At 40.1% G+C, this 16,387-nt stretch overlaps 1 protein-coding gene across 1 annotated transcript in view; it reads left to right on the forward strand.

Annotated features, from left to right (window-relative positions):
* The window catches only part of sdccag8 (SHH signaling and ciliogenesis regulator sdccag8), a 49,831-nt gene that overhangs the window by 7,723 nt on the left and 25,721 nt on the right, over nt 1-16,387 (forward strand). The window contains exons 13-14 of the mRNA XM_079842272.1: nt 142-284; nt 15,090-15,235. Coding sequence (XP_079698398.1) covers nt 142-284; nt 15,090-15,235 — 289 coding nt within the window. The remainder of the gene's footprint in view (nt 1-141; nt 285-15,089; nt 15,236-16,387) is intronic.

A 16,387-nucleotide genomic window follows, 5' to 3' on the forward strand; every position in this document is an offset into this window, starting at 1 on the left:
TTTTGCAATTCACAGTGTTACTGGTACAAAATGGTATTTACTTAATATATGCAAAAAAAAGTTTTGGTGAAAAATAAGGGAGCGTTTTAATGCCAACATGAATAATCGCTTGGTCTCGCTTTCTCCTCTCACGGGGTTCAGGAAGTACAGAAGTTGGGTGTGGAGCTGAGCGGTTACCGGCAGCGTTTGGAGGAGGCCCAGAGGGCAGAGGGCCGAGCCCGGGCGGAGGCAGCCGGCCTGGCTGAGGGGCTAAGCCGCGCCCAGCGCCAACTGCACCTCACCAGGTAACCCCCTTAATCCTATTACATGCCACAACACTGCGCCCGTCCACTGGCCCCAATGCAGTGCCAGCACACCGGCAGGAGGGCACCAGCACTTTATTAAATCGCCACTAGCCACCGGCTGCCACCGCCCCAGTCCACCACGCACCAGGAGAACAGGGCCGGAGAGAGGGGCACATACTGTCTCTCTCAATAACATTACTCAGTTTAGCGTGGAGTAAAGCTGAAATCAGAAACTTCTGACAGGTTTTCTCCTAAGAACTTTATTATTAATCTGCCGTTATTTGTGTAATTCAGTGGATTGAGTAGTGCATATGCAGCGTCTCATACATTTATACATTTTCCACATATGTGCACATTTCACTCGTATTCGTATGCATGATAATGAGCTGGCGTTAAACATAAATATAAATATATTTTGGTTGTTAAATTAAATTCACACCATTTTAATTAAATCAAAAGCAGACCCTCTATGTGAAGCTATCACCATTTTTTTATTTTTTATCTGAAGATATTACAGCAAAGATCTTGTCTTATGAATCAACGCCACCTTTTGTGTTGATTGCTTGTTTTCATGTGATCAAGCTTTGGACCTCTAATTTTGAATTTTATGTGCGTCTTGCCAAAATCTCCTCAAACTTTGATGAAAACCATACCAGAGTAGGTCATAAGCGAATAAACAGTGTTTTTCAGTAGCATTTGTTCAACTAATCCTAGCTTATTAGAAAGCAAATAGATTATAGCTCCAGATTAGGAAGAATAGATCACATTTAACACCTCCCACCCTTATTATTATATATGAGAGAGAAAGTTTTTGGCACAAAAAGACACTTACATTACCGTTAGATGCAATTTAACAGTTTACAGTTCATTACTATAAATTAGAGTTACTGCCAGCAAAGCCCAAAGGAACATTCTGTATCTTTATTTATTTTTATTTTTATTGCTGTACATACAGTATATTGGCCCCAAAAGAATGTGGACACTTAAGTCACTTTAAAAAAATGTGAATGTTATTGCATTAGATCCAAAATTTCGAACAACGTGTCATCCTCAAACAAATCATGCTTTTCTCAGAACTAACTTTTTAGCCAATTTTTGCAGTTACTTTTAATCAACTTGTGTTGATAAGATGATTTTAGTGGATGTATCAAGTCAGTTCCCCTCAAGCTAACTATTGTTTTAGTTCATCACATTTATGAACATGATTATAGTGACAATTTTGCAACTACAAAAGATACAAATGCTTCATTTTGAACAGTGTATCGAAAAACTTATTTTTGTGAAATGTTTTGCTTGAAAAGTGTGTTTGTGTTTCTAAAAGCCATTTGGTTTAATATATTTTGTAAAATAATGTACATTAGTTTAATTTATCACTTCAGTGCTGCCACATTCAAAGCCTGACATTTATAGGATTCAACTTCAGTTGGAGCGTAACGTAAATTAGATTTTCAATTTATACATTGAGTCTATTTGTTCTGTCACCTTTTTTACAATAAGTAAAATTATGCTGAAAATAACTGTACATATAACCATGCATTTTATTTAGAGACTGGATAGTACTCCATCAATCAAAGAAATGTAATACTGAAATATATATATAAATACTTACCATTTAAGCGTTTGGGGGCAGAATTAATTACATTTAGAAATAATTATTTTATTCAGAAAGGATGCTTTAAATTGATATAAAGTGACAGTAAAGACATTTATATAGAATACCGAAAAAATCCCACAAAGATATTAAGCAGCATAACTGTTGTCAACATTGATAATAATAAGAAATGTTTCTTGAGCACCAAATCAGCATATTAGAATGATTTCTGAAAGATCATGTGACACTGAAGACTGGAGCAATGGCTGCTGAAAATTCAGCTGTGCCATCACTGGAATAAATTACATTTTAAAATATATTCAAATAGAAAACAGTATTTTAAATTGTAATAAATTTCATAATATTCTACCCAAAACTAGTGGTGGGCGATATGACCAAAATCTTATATCATAATATGAGTAATTTTATTTCACGATAACGATATAAAACAGTATAGTTATTTTTGCTTTAAATAAGGCTATGATATTAACATTTTTGATACCTTTTAAAATTTCATAATTCTTATCGCCATTTTCAATATCATTAAACAACTAATACTAGCTAAAAAAAAACCTCAAGCTTACTGAAGACAAGTAAATATACACTCATTCTTATTAAAGTTACAAAAGTGATTCATTCAAGATCAGTGAGAGATTTTCTCTCTTTTTTGTTGTTGTTTGATTCGCATTAATAACAACAGCAGGTCAATTTGGATGCTGTCACTATAAGACTGACTGTACGGACATTATACTTGTGCGTTTTCTCTCAACAATTTAGTTCACTTCAGACATAAATTACTGTGTTTATTTGCAAATACATGGTCACTTTGACACATTGGTATGTATATTTAACCGTTCAAGCCCAAATTAGGCGGCAAAAAACTCAGTTCAGTTCTCACACCCCATATGAGTAGCGGCTTCTTGTCGCGTGTCTCTCAGACAGCACTGAGAAACAGTCTCTCAGAGAGCGTGCGCATATAGCGAATTTAGTTGTCTTTCGCTGCTTATTGCACTTCAATGGTTTGAAATAATCTGTTTTTAAATGGCAAAGCTTAAAAACGCATACAAACGTGACGGTGTAGCACAGCAACATCACGTAAGCATCGCAGTTGGTTGCGCCTGGGGTTGCATAGCCACAGACCAATCAGGGTGCCCATGCTGACCCCTGTCCACCGCCGAAAGCGCCAACAGTGGGCATGTGAGCATAAGAACTGGACCACGGAGCAGTGGAAAAAGGTGGCCTGGTCTGATGAATCACGTTTTCTTTTACATCATGTGGATAGCCGGTTGCGCGTGCGTCGCTTACCTGGGGAATACATGGCACCAGGATGCACTATGGGAAGAAGGCAAGCCGGTGGAGGCTTTGGGCAATGTTCTGCTGGGAAACCTTGGGTCCTGCCATCCATGTGGATGTTACTTTGACATGTACATCCTTCCTAAGCATTGTTTCAGACCATGTACACCCTTTCATGGAAATGGTATTCCCTGTTCCCTGTGTGGCCTCTTTCAGCAGGATAATGCGCCCTGCCACAAAGCAAAAATGGTTCAGGAATGGTTTGAGGAGCACAATAACGAGGTTTGAGGTGTTGACTTGGCCTCCAAATTCCCCAGATCTCAATCCAATCTGTGGGATGTGCTGAACAAACAATTCCGATCCATGCCATGAAGGCCCCACCTTGCTACTTACAGGACTTAAAGGATCTGCTGCTAAGATATTGATGCCAGATACCTCAGCACACCTTCAGATGTCTAGTGGAGTCCATACCTCGGCGGGTCAGGGCTGTTTGGGCAGCAAAAGAGGGACCAACACAATATCATAATGTTATGCCTGATTGGTGTACCTATATTATTATAATATTATATTATATTAATTATTTAATTTTATTTTATATTATAGTAATCCACTCAAACTGACAATGCCGACCCACACACAATTTTTATTTATTGGTTTATAGACAAAGCTAAATCGAATTCTTGCCAAGCGCCCCCTGAAACCTGGAGCACCTAGTTAGACACCATTGCCTGTTTGAGCTTCGACATTTCTATGCCCATTGAATAATGGCCCACAATGAAGCCATCCATTTCCATGTTTTCGTGGATGTGTCCTACCCCAGCGGTAAGCGTAGGCAGTGCTCAAGCCTCAGTGGGTTTGAATGGCACTGGGGTCTCCATTCCTCTGGAGGAAGTGGAGATTTTACAGCATCTGCCACAGAGCTGCACAGCTGCAGAGGAGGGACAGCATCTGTTCACAAGGGAATTCAGTACTTGAGTTTTAAGACTCGGTCATGTATTGTTTATAAATTACCATAAAGATGCATGCTGTTGCAGAAATATTAGTGAATAATTTGAGTCATTTGTTTACATTTGGAAAAGTACCACTGTGCATGAAAACGATCCAGATGGTTTTTATGGAGTATAGATTATTTGCAACAGCAGGTCTTGACAAACTCTTGCATTTGACGTTATTACACAGCAGATGAATCTAGCCCTGCTTTGTTAGTTCGGTACACCTTTTTAGTGTATATTTATTATCATGTTGTCACTGCATTTGTTTGGTCTGCACTGTGCAATTTTTGTGTCTCGATCTATTAATTCATTCAGAAAACAGCAAAAAATCAATGTATCCAAACAAAAACTTGAATACACCTCCTCTGTGATGATGTTTGTCAGTTTAGGAATTAAATTTATTTTTTAAATGTTGGACATAAATTAAAAAATGTCAAGCTAAAAACAAGCTTCAAATTACTATTTGGAAGAACTTGCTTTACCAAATTTTGTTCTCTAAATCTATCCGTCAAAAAATGTAAATAGACTTCCTTGGGTGTAACCAACAAGTAGAAAGCCATTTGCTAACATGTGAGAAGAAATTCACATAAAATAAAACAACCTTTATGGCTTTGTCAGTAAATCTCACAATATATTGTACAATATGACCTTTTCATGACTTGGCAAGACTAGTTTTAAGAACACTTTAAAACATAATACAGTATCTATGTGTATAAAAACATTTTAACTTTTTAACATTTCTAGGTACTTGACACGCACTGTGAACTACATTTTTTTTGTTTTATATCATCATTTTATTGACTGCATCGTGTAGGCTGACAGAGATGAACAGATGAGTATTAATTTGCTTGTAATGCCCATGTGATGCTTACCCATTTATAGATTTTATTTCTGGTTTAATCAGAAAATCTTTTGAAACTTTTTGTTGTTAAATTATTGAAGAAAATGTATATATAAATATATTACAGCAAATCACTTACAAGGGGCCCGGTCCATAATTCAGTTTTTTGATCAGAGCATTATTGAAATGTAAGATTTTACGGTGATTAAAGGCAGTGGCTAAATTAGCATTAAAAAAGCTTGGGCAGGGTGCTGGCCTTTAAATGCTCTCTGCTTCTTCTGGATGAGGCAACAAAATGGCCTGCTGAAGATCAGAGTGGTTAAGCTGCTGACAGGCCCTGCTTTTGGCAGCAGAGAGCCTTTTAGCCACTGTATGCATGGTGTGGATGTGGACTGCCAGGGCAGGTTCTTTGGGCCAGTGTAGTGCACAGATGCAGCAGACATCTGTGCATTATTTTCTCTTCCTTGAGGCTAATCCCTCTCTTTCCCATCTCTCTGTTGTCTTTACTCTCCTACGCCACCTTTGCACATACATAAACACACATGTACTGACCTGTGGGGGACCCTGTGACTGAGCAGCCCAGGGGGAGGGTCATGTGGGGACCCTCTATGTGTCACTTCCCCTTTGGTGGGTGCTCATACAATCAGGCCCTCTGAAGCCAGACTTTTACTTTTCCCGTTCTCGTCTCACAGCTTGGATGATCACAGCTCCCACCAAACGGATGGGCAAAGCAGTTGTCTTTTGGTTTTTTCTGTTTTTTCTCTCGCTCTGGCCCCCAGGCCCCCCGTGCACATGCTGGGGAGGGCCGGCGGCTCCAGTATTGGATCATCAGCCAGCTGTGCGCTGGGCAGCAGAGGATCTATCATAATCCTGCCGCTCTGTTCTCTGCCTTCTGACGGCTTTGAGCCCAGGCTTTATTCGGTTTGTTTGTTTGCTTTTGTGCGCTCGTGCCTTTTTGTCGTCCCTCCCCCACTCCTTCTTTCTCGTGTACCCACCCTCCCACCTCCCAACATTCGGCAGACCCCATAGGGTGTGAAAATAAAGAGAGAAAAATGTGCGATGATATAAAAAAAAGTTGCGTTGTTTTACCATGCCGCTTTACCAGCCGCAACAGATTTTCCCCTTTGCTTTTCTGTGTTTGCTGGAGTTCACTGTGGTTTGGAACAGGACACAGGGGCTCGCTTTGTTCCAAATTCCCTCTCTTCTTCAGCAATACAAAATTTTGTAAGCAAGCGGCGACGTTGGCAGCGGGGCTTGAAGTTTTGATCCAATAAGAACCATGTTGCAGTTTGTAAAGGAGAACCTTCAGGCATAAGTATGGATCTAAAAGTAGGAAATATTCACAACTTCTCTGTCGAGAGCTTAGCAGAGAACCTGGCCCTCTACGCATAGTAAACCCTCATACTCGAAGCTACATCCACCATATTGGCTAGTGATTGGTTAATCGGCGTTGTTGTGAGAGACAGAGAATTACAAGAAAAAAGCCTGCTAGAAGTTTTCGGGGATATGAAATGATCAGTCTTGTCTCTCTTTGGCTTGTCTTTGTATGTGAAGTGGAATTATTTGAGCAAAAGGCTTGATGGTGCTTGATTGTCCACATTAATAAGGCCTCACTGTGAGCTTTGAGGGAATCTGGCTTACATTGACATCTGTGCTGTTGCCAATCACATGTCAATCATAACTTAGCACAGAGGAAGACAGGACATATCCAGGCATCGTTTTTTTTTTTTTTTACTTTTGTTCTGAAAGTAGTTCAATGATATGGTCCTCTGTTAATTCATTCAAAAACCATTCAATCTATTTTAAGTGTCTTCATTTTTATATTCTTTTTGAGTTGCATAAAGTTAAACATGTGAGGGGGATACAACTGTCCTGATATCATAATGAAGAAAAAGTATCATTGAAAGAATGAAATTCCTGACAAGAAGACTGTAACGAGGTATGTTCGTTTCGGGGAAGAAGGAGGCGGGAACCGGCGAACAATAAACTTTAATCAAATAAACAAACAAACAAAGTGAAAGTAAAAGCGGCAGCCCCTCACGGACGACTGCCGCACACATACATAAACAAAACGTAAATAAAATACAAATTAAAGTCCTGGCCTGGTCCTCTCTCGTCCTTCACTGTCGTCGCTCCTCCTTTATACTCCCGTCACTCCTCCGCGAGAGACGAGGCCAATGCGGCACGCAGCTGGCGCTCATCATCATAATAAGAGCGTCCCGCTCTCACGGTCCCTCAGCCTCGCTGCCCGCCACAAAGACGTCTTAAAATGTCAGATAATTAAAAAATTTTAGGGCAAGGCTAGTTCAGTTTTTAAAGTGTCATGTTGTGTGACTCGCCAAAAATGTAATATTGTTTTTGAATTAATAATTCATTATATTTGTAAGAAAATACCTTAAAGCATTTAAAACTTAAAATTAGGGCTGTCGCGGTTATGAAATTTACCTTGCGGTTATTATGGGTGGCTCAATAACGCGGTCTGCGGTATTACCGCCGTTTTATGTTTATTTTATTTTTTCACAAACCTAATTTATCCTGATTTTACTGCATAAAAAGCTCTGTTGTTGAGTTATTATGTAGCATAAATTGTTGCTTTTTAACTGACAGACACGTTTTAAAACATTTTTGTTTATTGTTAAATGCAAAACAGCAACAAGAACATGCCTTTTCCTATTAAAAAAATAAAAGAAATCAAATAATTTTAACGTATCATTGATATAATTGTCCCTATATCGAGGATCTAAAAAACTGGCCTTTGCCAAAAGTTTTTGTAAGGCAGCTGGTTCATACTTCCCCTGTAGAACACTACACATTTTGTGCTTTATGTCCGATGTTAAGGTGGTATCCTCGCTTGATGGTTAAAGCATATCTTCTGTCAGGAGTTTCAGGACGGGTTTGACAGAAGACACTGTAACGTAGCTTTCGCCAGACAGCAGATCCGTAAACTCAGCCGCGGGTTGGGTACTCTTGTATCATTATTAATTTATTTTACATCAAATGCACATGACGAATTGTAAAACAAGGCCACAAAAAAAAAAAAAAAACTGAACACTGCGGTTGCCGCGGTTTCTGCGGTTACTTTCCTTCCTCTGCGGTTGGCTTGTCAATAGCGTGGTTTTACAATATTGTGGTTACCGCGACAGCCCTACTTAAAATATATTTATATTTAAGTAATTTTGAAAATGATTAAGATCTATACACTCGCATGTTTTGAAGGTGTAAGGACATTTTGAGTACTTTTTTTCATTAAAGTAATTTAAGTAATTCAATTTAAACTTTTCTTAAAATTGGTCGAAAAGAAAACACATGAAACCAAGGTGAATAAGAAGAGTATATTTCTAAGAACTTGGCACGTGTTTTAAACAATTTAACCTTGTCTTGTATGTCATTGACCCAGAACTTGTATGGTTGTTGAGGTGTGCCATTGACTCGTCCTCTCGCTAAGTTCTTGTACAAACTGGCCACCAAGAATCATGAGACCAACTGCAGTGTTGGCATTAAAAAAGTTGTTCATCCCACCCCAGAATTCCATTAAACTTTGCACGCCTCTCTGCTTTCCCTCGGCCGTGTGTGAGCACGGAGGATGACAATCCCCTGAAAGGTGGAGAATCGGAAAATGAATAAAAGAGTGAGCAGATGCAGCCCCACGCCAGAGGGAGGCTGCCGCGGTGAGCAAAGTCTGCCGTGCCACATAACTGCTGCAAACCAAGTCGGCGGGAAGCGCATGTACCATCCGACAGCAAATAAAAGAGCGTAGCCCACCGCCCCTTGTCAGAAGTAGTAGCGAACGAAATAGGGGCCGCCGCCAGCCACAAGAAGCCGTGTTAGCGCTTTGGGGTGAGTGCGGGCACGGGCACTGGCAGGTAGTGGGGCGGTGTGCACGGTGCTGGGCGGCAGCCATCTTGTTGGGGGAGCAGATGGCGATGGGGCATGGAAGGGAGGGGCTGCTTAGCAGAACTAATCAGACAGTAACGGATGGGGCAGCTGGGACCGCTGCCGGCCATGCGGGAGAGTGCCGGCGAGCCGCCCAGTGAGTGTCATGATGTTGACAGTGGTGTGCCCGTTGGCCTGGGAAGAGACCTTGCCACGTCTTCACGCCTCGCCGGCAGGGCTGCTGGCCTCCGGCTCCTCCTCCACTTCACACGGCAGAGGGCAAGAAGAGGGCTTTTGTCTTCTGTTATTCTCAGCATCTTAGAGATGACATTGCAGAGTTAGACTTAGTTAACCTGGGTCAAGCGGTATAGCCATGTAACAAGCTTAAATGTTCCAGAAGTTGGTCCATCAGATATCAAGTGATTCTTTTAGATGCACATTTGGACTATATTGTGTGTTTGTCTTATACTTAACCTCAATCTCTTTACAGTTGGAAAACAAAATTACTTATCAGTTTTTTCCCACATGAATTTAACATTTTATGAACAAATCAATCTCTCAGTGAAAATCAAATCATAATTTATTGCACAAGCCATTAAGTTAAAAATGGAAGATTCACTCTAGAATAGAGGAATAAAATACTAAAGAACTTATTTAAGAGCATGTAAAATATGAATACCAAACTTGTGTTTGTGTAATGTTTGCATCGATCAGCAGTGATTTCTCCCCTCCCCTTCTTCTTGTCCATGCATTATGTTTCTCCACTGGCCTATAAGACCAGATGCAATGCCAGAGGCTATGCCCCTGAACCAAGCAAGCCCTGGACTCATTGCCAGCAGTTTGCTCCATTATTTAACAGTGTAACCAAGTTCAAGGCAATTACATATGTGTCATTTATTTACAGGCCCCTAAGAGGACAATGTAGTGTACACAAGAGAACACACACTCTCGTTTTGAATACTGCGGCTACAGCTAGTAGTGTTTGCCAACAGAATGCATATGTTTGAAACATTGTGCAATTTGCACTGAGGGGAAAATGTGTCCAAACATGGCACATACTTCCCATTAAAAGATGAGCAGTTACAATGACTGTTATTGTAAAGTTGCTAAATTAAATAATTCTTCATATTATTAGAAATGTTTCACTAAATATTGTTAAGCAGCTATGGCATGTCACTACTGTTACTGTTATCTCGGTGTGTGATAGCGGTGATGAAAATTCAATAAGGTTTTTAATGATATTTATAATTACTATAATAATACCTATATCAATTATCATTACATGTAATAATATATGCATTTTTTTTAAATAAAAAAATATTGATCTTGAGATATTTTTAGTTGTTTAGTTTTTTTTGTTCCAGTTACATTTCATTGCTTGAGGATATTTTTGAAAATATGAATCGTGTGTGCCGTGAATTGTTCAATATATCAATTAAACCTTTCAAAAGTTTTGGGTCAGAGAGATTATTTTTAAAGAAATGAATACTATTATTCAGCATGAATGCATTAAATTGACCAAATATGGAAGTTTGTAGTATGCTGTTTTTTTTGCCTTCAATGTTTATATTTTCCACATAACTTTTTTTCAACATTGATTATAATAATATACAGTAAAATCAGTTATATTAAATTGCAATATTTCACTATTAATGTTTTTACTGTAGTTTTGATCCAAAAAATTCTTATCCTTCTGTGAAAAATCATAATTTGTAAAATATTTTTACTTGTGAAGTTATAGTCAGAAAGTTTCAGCCTTTCATCATATTTGTGATTTAGAAATGATTTAATTGTAAATGTTCAATTTGAAACCCCTAGTTCTACTAAAACTATATGTCCGTGTGTCTTGAGAGCTGCTCCAGTGCCGTGGCCCAGCTCTGTGTCATGATGGTACAGGACAGAATGTTGCCAGTCCCGAGGCAAAGTGGGAGCAAATCTGTCGGGTGCAACTGTTCTCACTTGGGCCAACTCTGCCCAGAGAAAGTGCCCTACTTACTGTTTCTGGAAGCTGGGTTGTTCTCTTTCTTTTCTAAGTCTTCATGACACTTTTTTTTTTTGGTCACCACAAGTGCAATTTCAATAATAGACTTCTATCTATTATTATTCCAATAGGTTCCATATTAGCAGTAGCTGGGGCAAGAGTGCTGATTTTTTTATTAATGGTGCCACATTTTTCCAGTGTGCTTGGTTCACTGGAATTAACACTTGATTAAACCTTCTCCAAAAGTGGGAAGAAGTTCAGATACAGCTGAGTATCTGAATTTCTTTTCACTTTTAGAGAAGGTTTAATCAAGTGTCTTTCCTCTGTTTACCCAAATTGCATTATTGTTTGTGTAGTCAATTTATTAGGTCCAAATTCACTATCAGTAAGTTTATATTAACATGATTAAACATACTGTATAAAGGCCTATATCATCATTTACCTATATCAGTTTTCTCTCTTTACATCTACTCCACTCTCCAGATGGCATAAGAAGTCCATCACAAAGCGGGCATCCTCCCACAAAAACCTGCCATGAAACAGGAGTGGAAGAGATGGGCATAACCCTAAGACCCGGCAGCGCGACACCCTGTTGGGTTAAAAGCGCTGTTTGTTATGCTCTTTGCCGGCCATGCGCTTTTTGTGGGCACGTTGGGCTTTTGGAAAGCGTGTTTGGTGTGTGATGCAGGGATGATGAAGGCAGCACGGTTTAGTTGGGCCTCCTGTGTGAGGTGACACGAGTGGGGGGTCTGGCACAAGCCCCTCCAGGTCAGCCCGATCTGTGGAAATGCGTCACACGCTCAGAGCGCGAGCCTCAACAGCGCTGTCACAGGCTGTTTCACCCAGGGATAGCTCTCTGTCTTATTTTCTTCCTCCTCCTCATATCTATGCTTTCATTTCTGCCCAGTTTGTATGTTTTGTCCCAGAATGCACATCACAGAAGCCTCTCAAATATTTTTAAACTTATGTTTAGTTCATACTAGGATAGTTTTTAAAGGGATATTTCCCTCAAAAATTAAACTTATGTCTTCAATAATTTTTGTTATTCACTAAAAATCTTTCTTGACATCTTTGGTCACCATTCACTTTTACTTTATGGAAAATAGCAGCTTAGTCATTCTGCTAAACTTCTCCTTTTGAGTTCCATATGAGAAAGAATGATGAGAAAATGAAATAGGTTCGGAATGACATGAAATTAAGTATATGATGACGATTTTTTAAAGCAGAGATGCTGTTTTTTGTTGTAGGTTTCAAAAAAGCTATTAAAAAATCCAATATTGTTTCTATATTCCTGTCAAAATGAAAATCCTGGTCGTTATCATAAACACACATCTAAAATCTGCAATTTCTTGACCTAGTCTGAAAACATGGATATTTCTTCAGCATATGTAAACACATCTCAGCTTCCTCTGTGTGCGTTTTCAAATCACAACAGATTCTCTATGGATACATAAGAAAAAAATGATTATCGTGATTAGTTGGTTTGTTGATAGGGGTGTCTTATAGAAAGGGAGGGGGTTGTTTGTAAATTGGTGGCGTCTGCAATTCGTTTTGCCTCTGACCTTGAGGGGGTTTTGCGCTTCTTGAAGAAGAAAGCAGAAGCTGGCGGTAAACAAAGTTCACTTCTGACAGATGGATTGAATGACAGAGAGGTTGCGAGTGCCAGAATAGCCCTGGCATCCGAGGAAATGTTCAATGCGGTCCAACAGGAGAGGAGGTGTGAACAGGTGCGGGGCTGCTGAAGGAAAGGGGACCAGATGGAGGGAGCCAGAGCCAGTTTAGTTAAAGGAAAAAGGGTGGGAGGGAGCAGCGAGGGGTGGGGGGTGGATAAATGAAGTGTGTGTGTGGTGGGGGGGGGTACGGGGCGAGCGATGGAGAGGCTGACGTGCACACTAATAGAAGCGGTTTGGATGTCATGTAAATATAGAGTGTGCAAGTACCACAGACGAGACACTGCCGGCTCAGGTTGGGCCGTTTCATTCGCTCCTGGAGGGATGGGGGCGAGCGTGTCAGTGGGAGACAGGAAATAGGAGTGTGATTGACACTGAACGACTGCAGCTGAATAAATGCTATAAAACATCTGAGGTTTGTGAGTGTGAACATGTCGCTGTACTTCCTGTATTAGTGTGTCAGCCAGGTTCTCTTCATTATCTTAATAGCAAAATATTTCTATACTTTTTTTACAGAAGTTTTTGAAAAAAACGTCATATCCTTTTAAATTGTACTCTTTCTACAGCCTATGAGAGATGAGTATGTCATCTTGAAGTCCGTCTAACTGTAATCACAAAACTGAGATGAATGTTAAAATGCCAGATTAGCGCCTTCTGTCCATTTCCGTCCCTACCCCGCAGTGCAACCTGTACTTTTTTTACTTTTGAAAGTTTTCCTCGCACATATATTAACATACAAACGGTGGCAAGTGTCCTTGTGTACTGTTGAGTGCTCATGAAGCCAAACGGCTGACTCCAATTTGCGCACATTTTAGGAACGGTAGCATTTGGTCATTTTTGGCGTGGGATCACGGAGCACCACAGGGTGCTGCAAACTCTGCGCTCGAGCGGTCTGTGGTAGTCCAAATCAAATGGGCAACAGCTTGAATAGTACCCACTTAGGCAGCCCTCGGCCCTCGCGCTCCACCAGCACCCAGCTACGGAAACTGCTTTCCGTGGCTCTACGCTGCTCCCTACCAGGCAGACCGACCAACCCGACTATGGCTTCTAACCGGAGATCATTAGGCCTCGCTCACATCATTACCAGCAGTGAGCAAACACTCGCTGACCTGCTATTGTGGGGTGGCTGGAGAGGGTGTGAGGTGAGTCAGAGCCGTCTGACCTGACTTCGAAACCGTTTTATGCCTCTGCAAACACTCGAGACGGACGGATGAGATTTCAGATTTTATTGGCACAAATAAGGTATTCGTTCAAAATGATGAAAAATAAGAAATGTTACTTGAGTACCAAATCAGCATGTTAAAATAATTTTTTCCCTCCAAATAAATGCAAAATTAGTGAGTATTGGTGAAGCCAAACTAAAACTTTTTTTTTAAGTTTCACAAACCTTAAAGTGGTAAATTCTATTCAGAAAGGAAATTCTTTTATCATTTACTCACCTTCATGTCGTTCCGAACCTGCATGCCTTTCTTTCTTCTGAGGAACACCGGAGAAGATATTTAGTTTCTTTTTGTTCATACAATGAAAAAGTCAATGGTCACCAAAACTGTTTGATTACTGACATTCTTCAAAATATCTTCAGAAGAACGAAAGTCATACAGGTTTGGAGGGAGCAACATGAGGGTGATTAAATTATTTTGAGTTGTATGCGGTTGACAGTAATGACTTGCGGTTTACTGAGATATTCAGTGAAGGCTTTACGGATTCAGTTCATTTATAGTGAAGGTTTCGCTAGACTGATTCAAAATACACTACTCGCATGTATTTTGATTCATGCATGTTTGTTATTTCGTTATAATCACACTCAGTTCAGTCAGCAAACTCGGTTCTGGAAATATCATTTAATTGGCACCGCTGAAACACGGCTCAGGAAACACTGGCTCCAGGACTATTTCTAAGATTAATACATTTAGCAATAGCACTGTTTGATACTTTGATACACAAACTAAAAATTGTACTTACTTTCGATTACTTAGTGCAGAGGTCTTCAACCCTGCTCCTGGGGACCCACTGTCCTGCAAAGTTTATTTCCAACCTGCTTCAGCACACCTGCCTGTGTATTTTCAACAAGTGATCCTGAAGAGCTTGATTAGCTTCAACTGTCTTTAATTAGGGTTGGGGCTAAACTCAGCAGGACAGTCGGTTCCCAGGAGCAGGGTTGAAAACCTCTGGCTTAGTGTAAAAAAATCGGTCTATAAAAATGTCAAATAATATTATTTGTGTACTTATCAGTCAGTGCATGATAACACCTCTGTTCCTCTGCTAGCCACATGCTACTTTAAATATTCTTGGCCTTTAGATACATAAAGTTTTGAACTCGTTGGTGTCCACAGTATCTCGCTCGAAGGCCTCTCGCTTAGCCAACTTTTTCCCTAAAGTGCTTGCGGTAACTTTCTGGCCGTCTCTCTCATGCTAATTGGTCGACAAACACCCGACCCCCCCACTCCATCCACACCCCCGCACCCCAGTGAGTGGCTGGGCCCCCTGGAAAGCCACAGTAACAAATGGCTGGCTGTGAGGCCTTTGTGAGCCCCTGCTGAGCGCTGGTGTGGATGGTGTTTTAGGCCGCTGTTCAAGCACAGCGGGGGCCGAGCGCTCTCCCCCTGCTCGCTCTCTCTCACACAGCTCTCGCAGGCGGAGCGCCTTCACACTCCAGACGACAGCAGGCCTGCAGAGACGGTCACTTCTCCAGCTACATTCCAAACCCAGTGTGCGAGAAAAGTTTTCAGGCTTCACTGTTAATTAACACACTTTGACTTGAGTTTTGTGGGTGTTTTTTTTTCTTCTCGTCTTACTTTCTTTGGCCTGCATTATGTCTGCTCTTTTGTAGTGTAGACAAGTTATTTTATTCATGCTGATCATTAACGTGATATTCTTCAACCTGGCGGTTGAGTAAAGAATGTGTGCTTTTGTTTCCACCTTTGAGGTGCTTTAATGTAGATCTGCTGATCAATGTCATACAGTATCTAATCTCAGACATCATTGTGTAGTATGTTGCACGTTTCTCTCACTTTTGTCTTTCTGCTTGAGGATCAGAGTCAACAAAGCTCTATTTGCATATTTGTAGGGAGGATCACAATATTGCCAGAGCGTTCCAGTAATTGCGTAGCGCAGGTGAATGAAATCAACAGTAAAATAAATGAGGGTGCAATAAATGAAGCGATATGTCGGGTGTGAGTATGGTAAAGTGACAAGATGTAGTGTGACGAGAGACGTGTTGAAGGATAATGTATTGTCTATATGTTAGATTCAAAATAAACTTGTTGCCACACCTGCCAATGCCGGGTGAACTGAGTAAATGTATCAGCCTTAAATGTTTTCTTACCTACTGTGCTGTATTTTGATTATTTTTTATTTATTTTTTATCATTTAAAAAAAAAGTTGCCACTAAGACAATAGAATTGCTTTTTTTACCTTGCATATTTGTGGCAAAAGATCATTATGTCACTTGCAGCGTCATATATTCCCCAGTCTATAATGTATGGGAAATGCTACTTATAAAATCATTCATAAACATTTTTGATGAATTAATACAAAGATATTCCTTGAATGTTTTGGCAAATGAAGCTCTGGGAGAACAGAAAAGGGCTCACCTACAGTTATTACGAAGAGACAGAAGCTCCATATTTGGAGAGATCAGAGAAGGGGGACTCTGATAGTTCACCCAAATATTTAAATTCTGTCATCATTTACTCATGTCGCTTCAAACCTGTATGACTTTCTTTAACCAAACAGTTTTGCTGACCACTGACTTCCATTGTATGGACTAAAAACACTGAGACATAATTTTTTGGTGAACTAACCTAACCTAATTTATTAGTTTAGTGAATTTTGTTTCCTAAAATTTTAATTGTGTTTAAAC

The sequence above is a fragment of the Gobio gobio genome, assembly GCF_949357685.1.
Source record: "Gobio gobio genome assembly, chromosome: 18".
In the NCBI taxonomy this organism is placed as follows: domain Eukaryota; kingdom Metazoa; phylum Chordata; class Actinopteri; order Cypriniformes; family Gobionidae; genus Gobio; species Gobio gobio.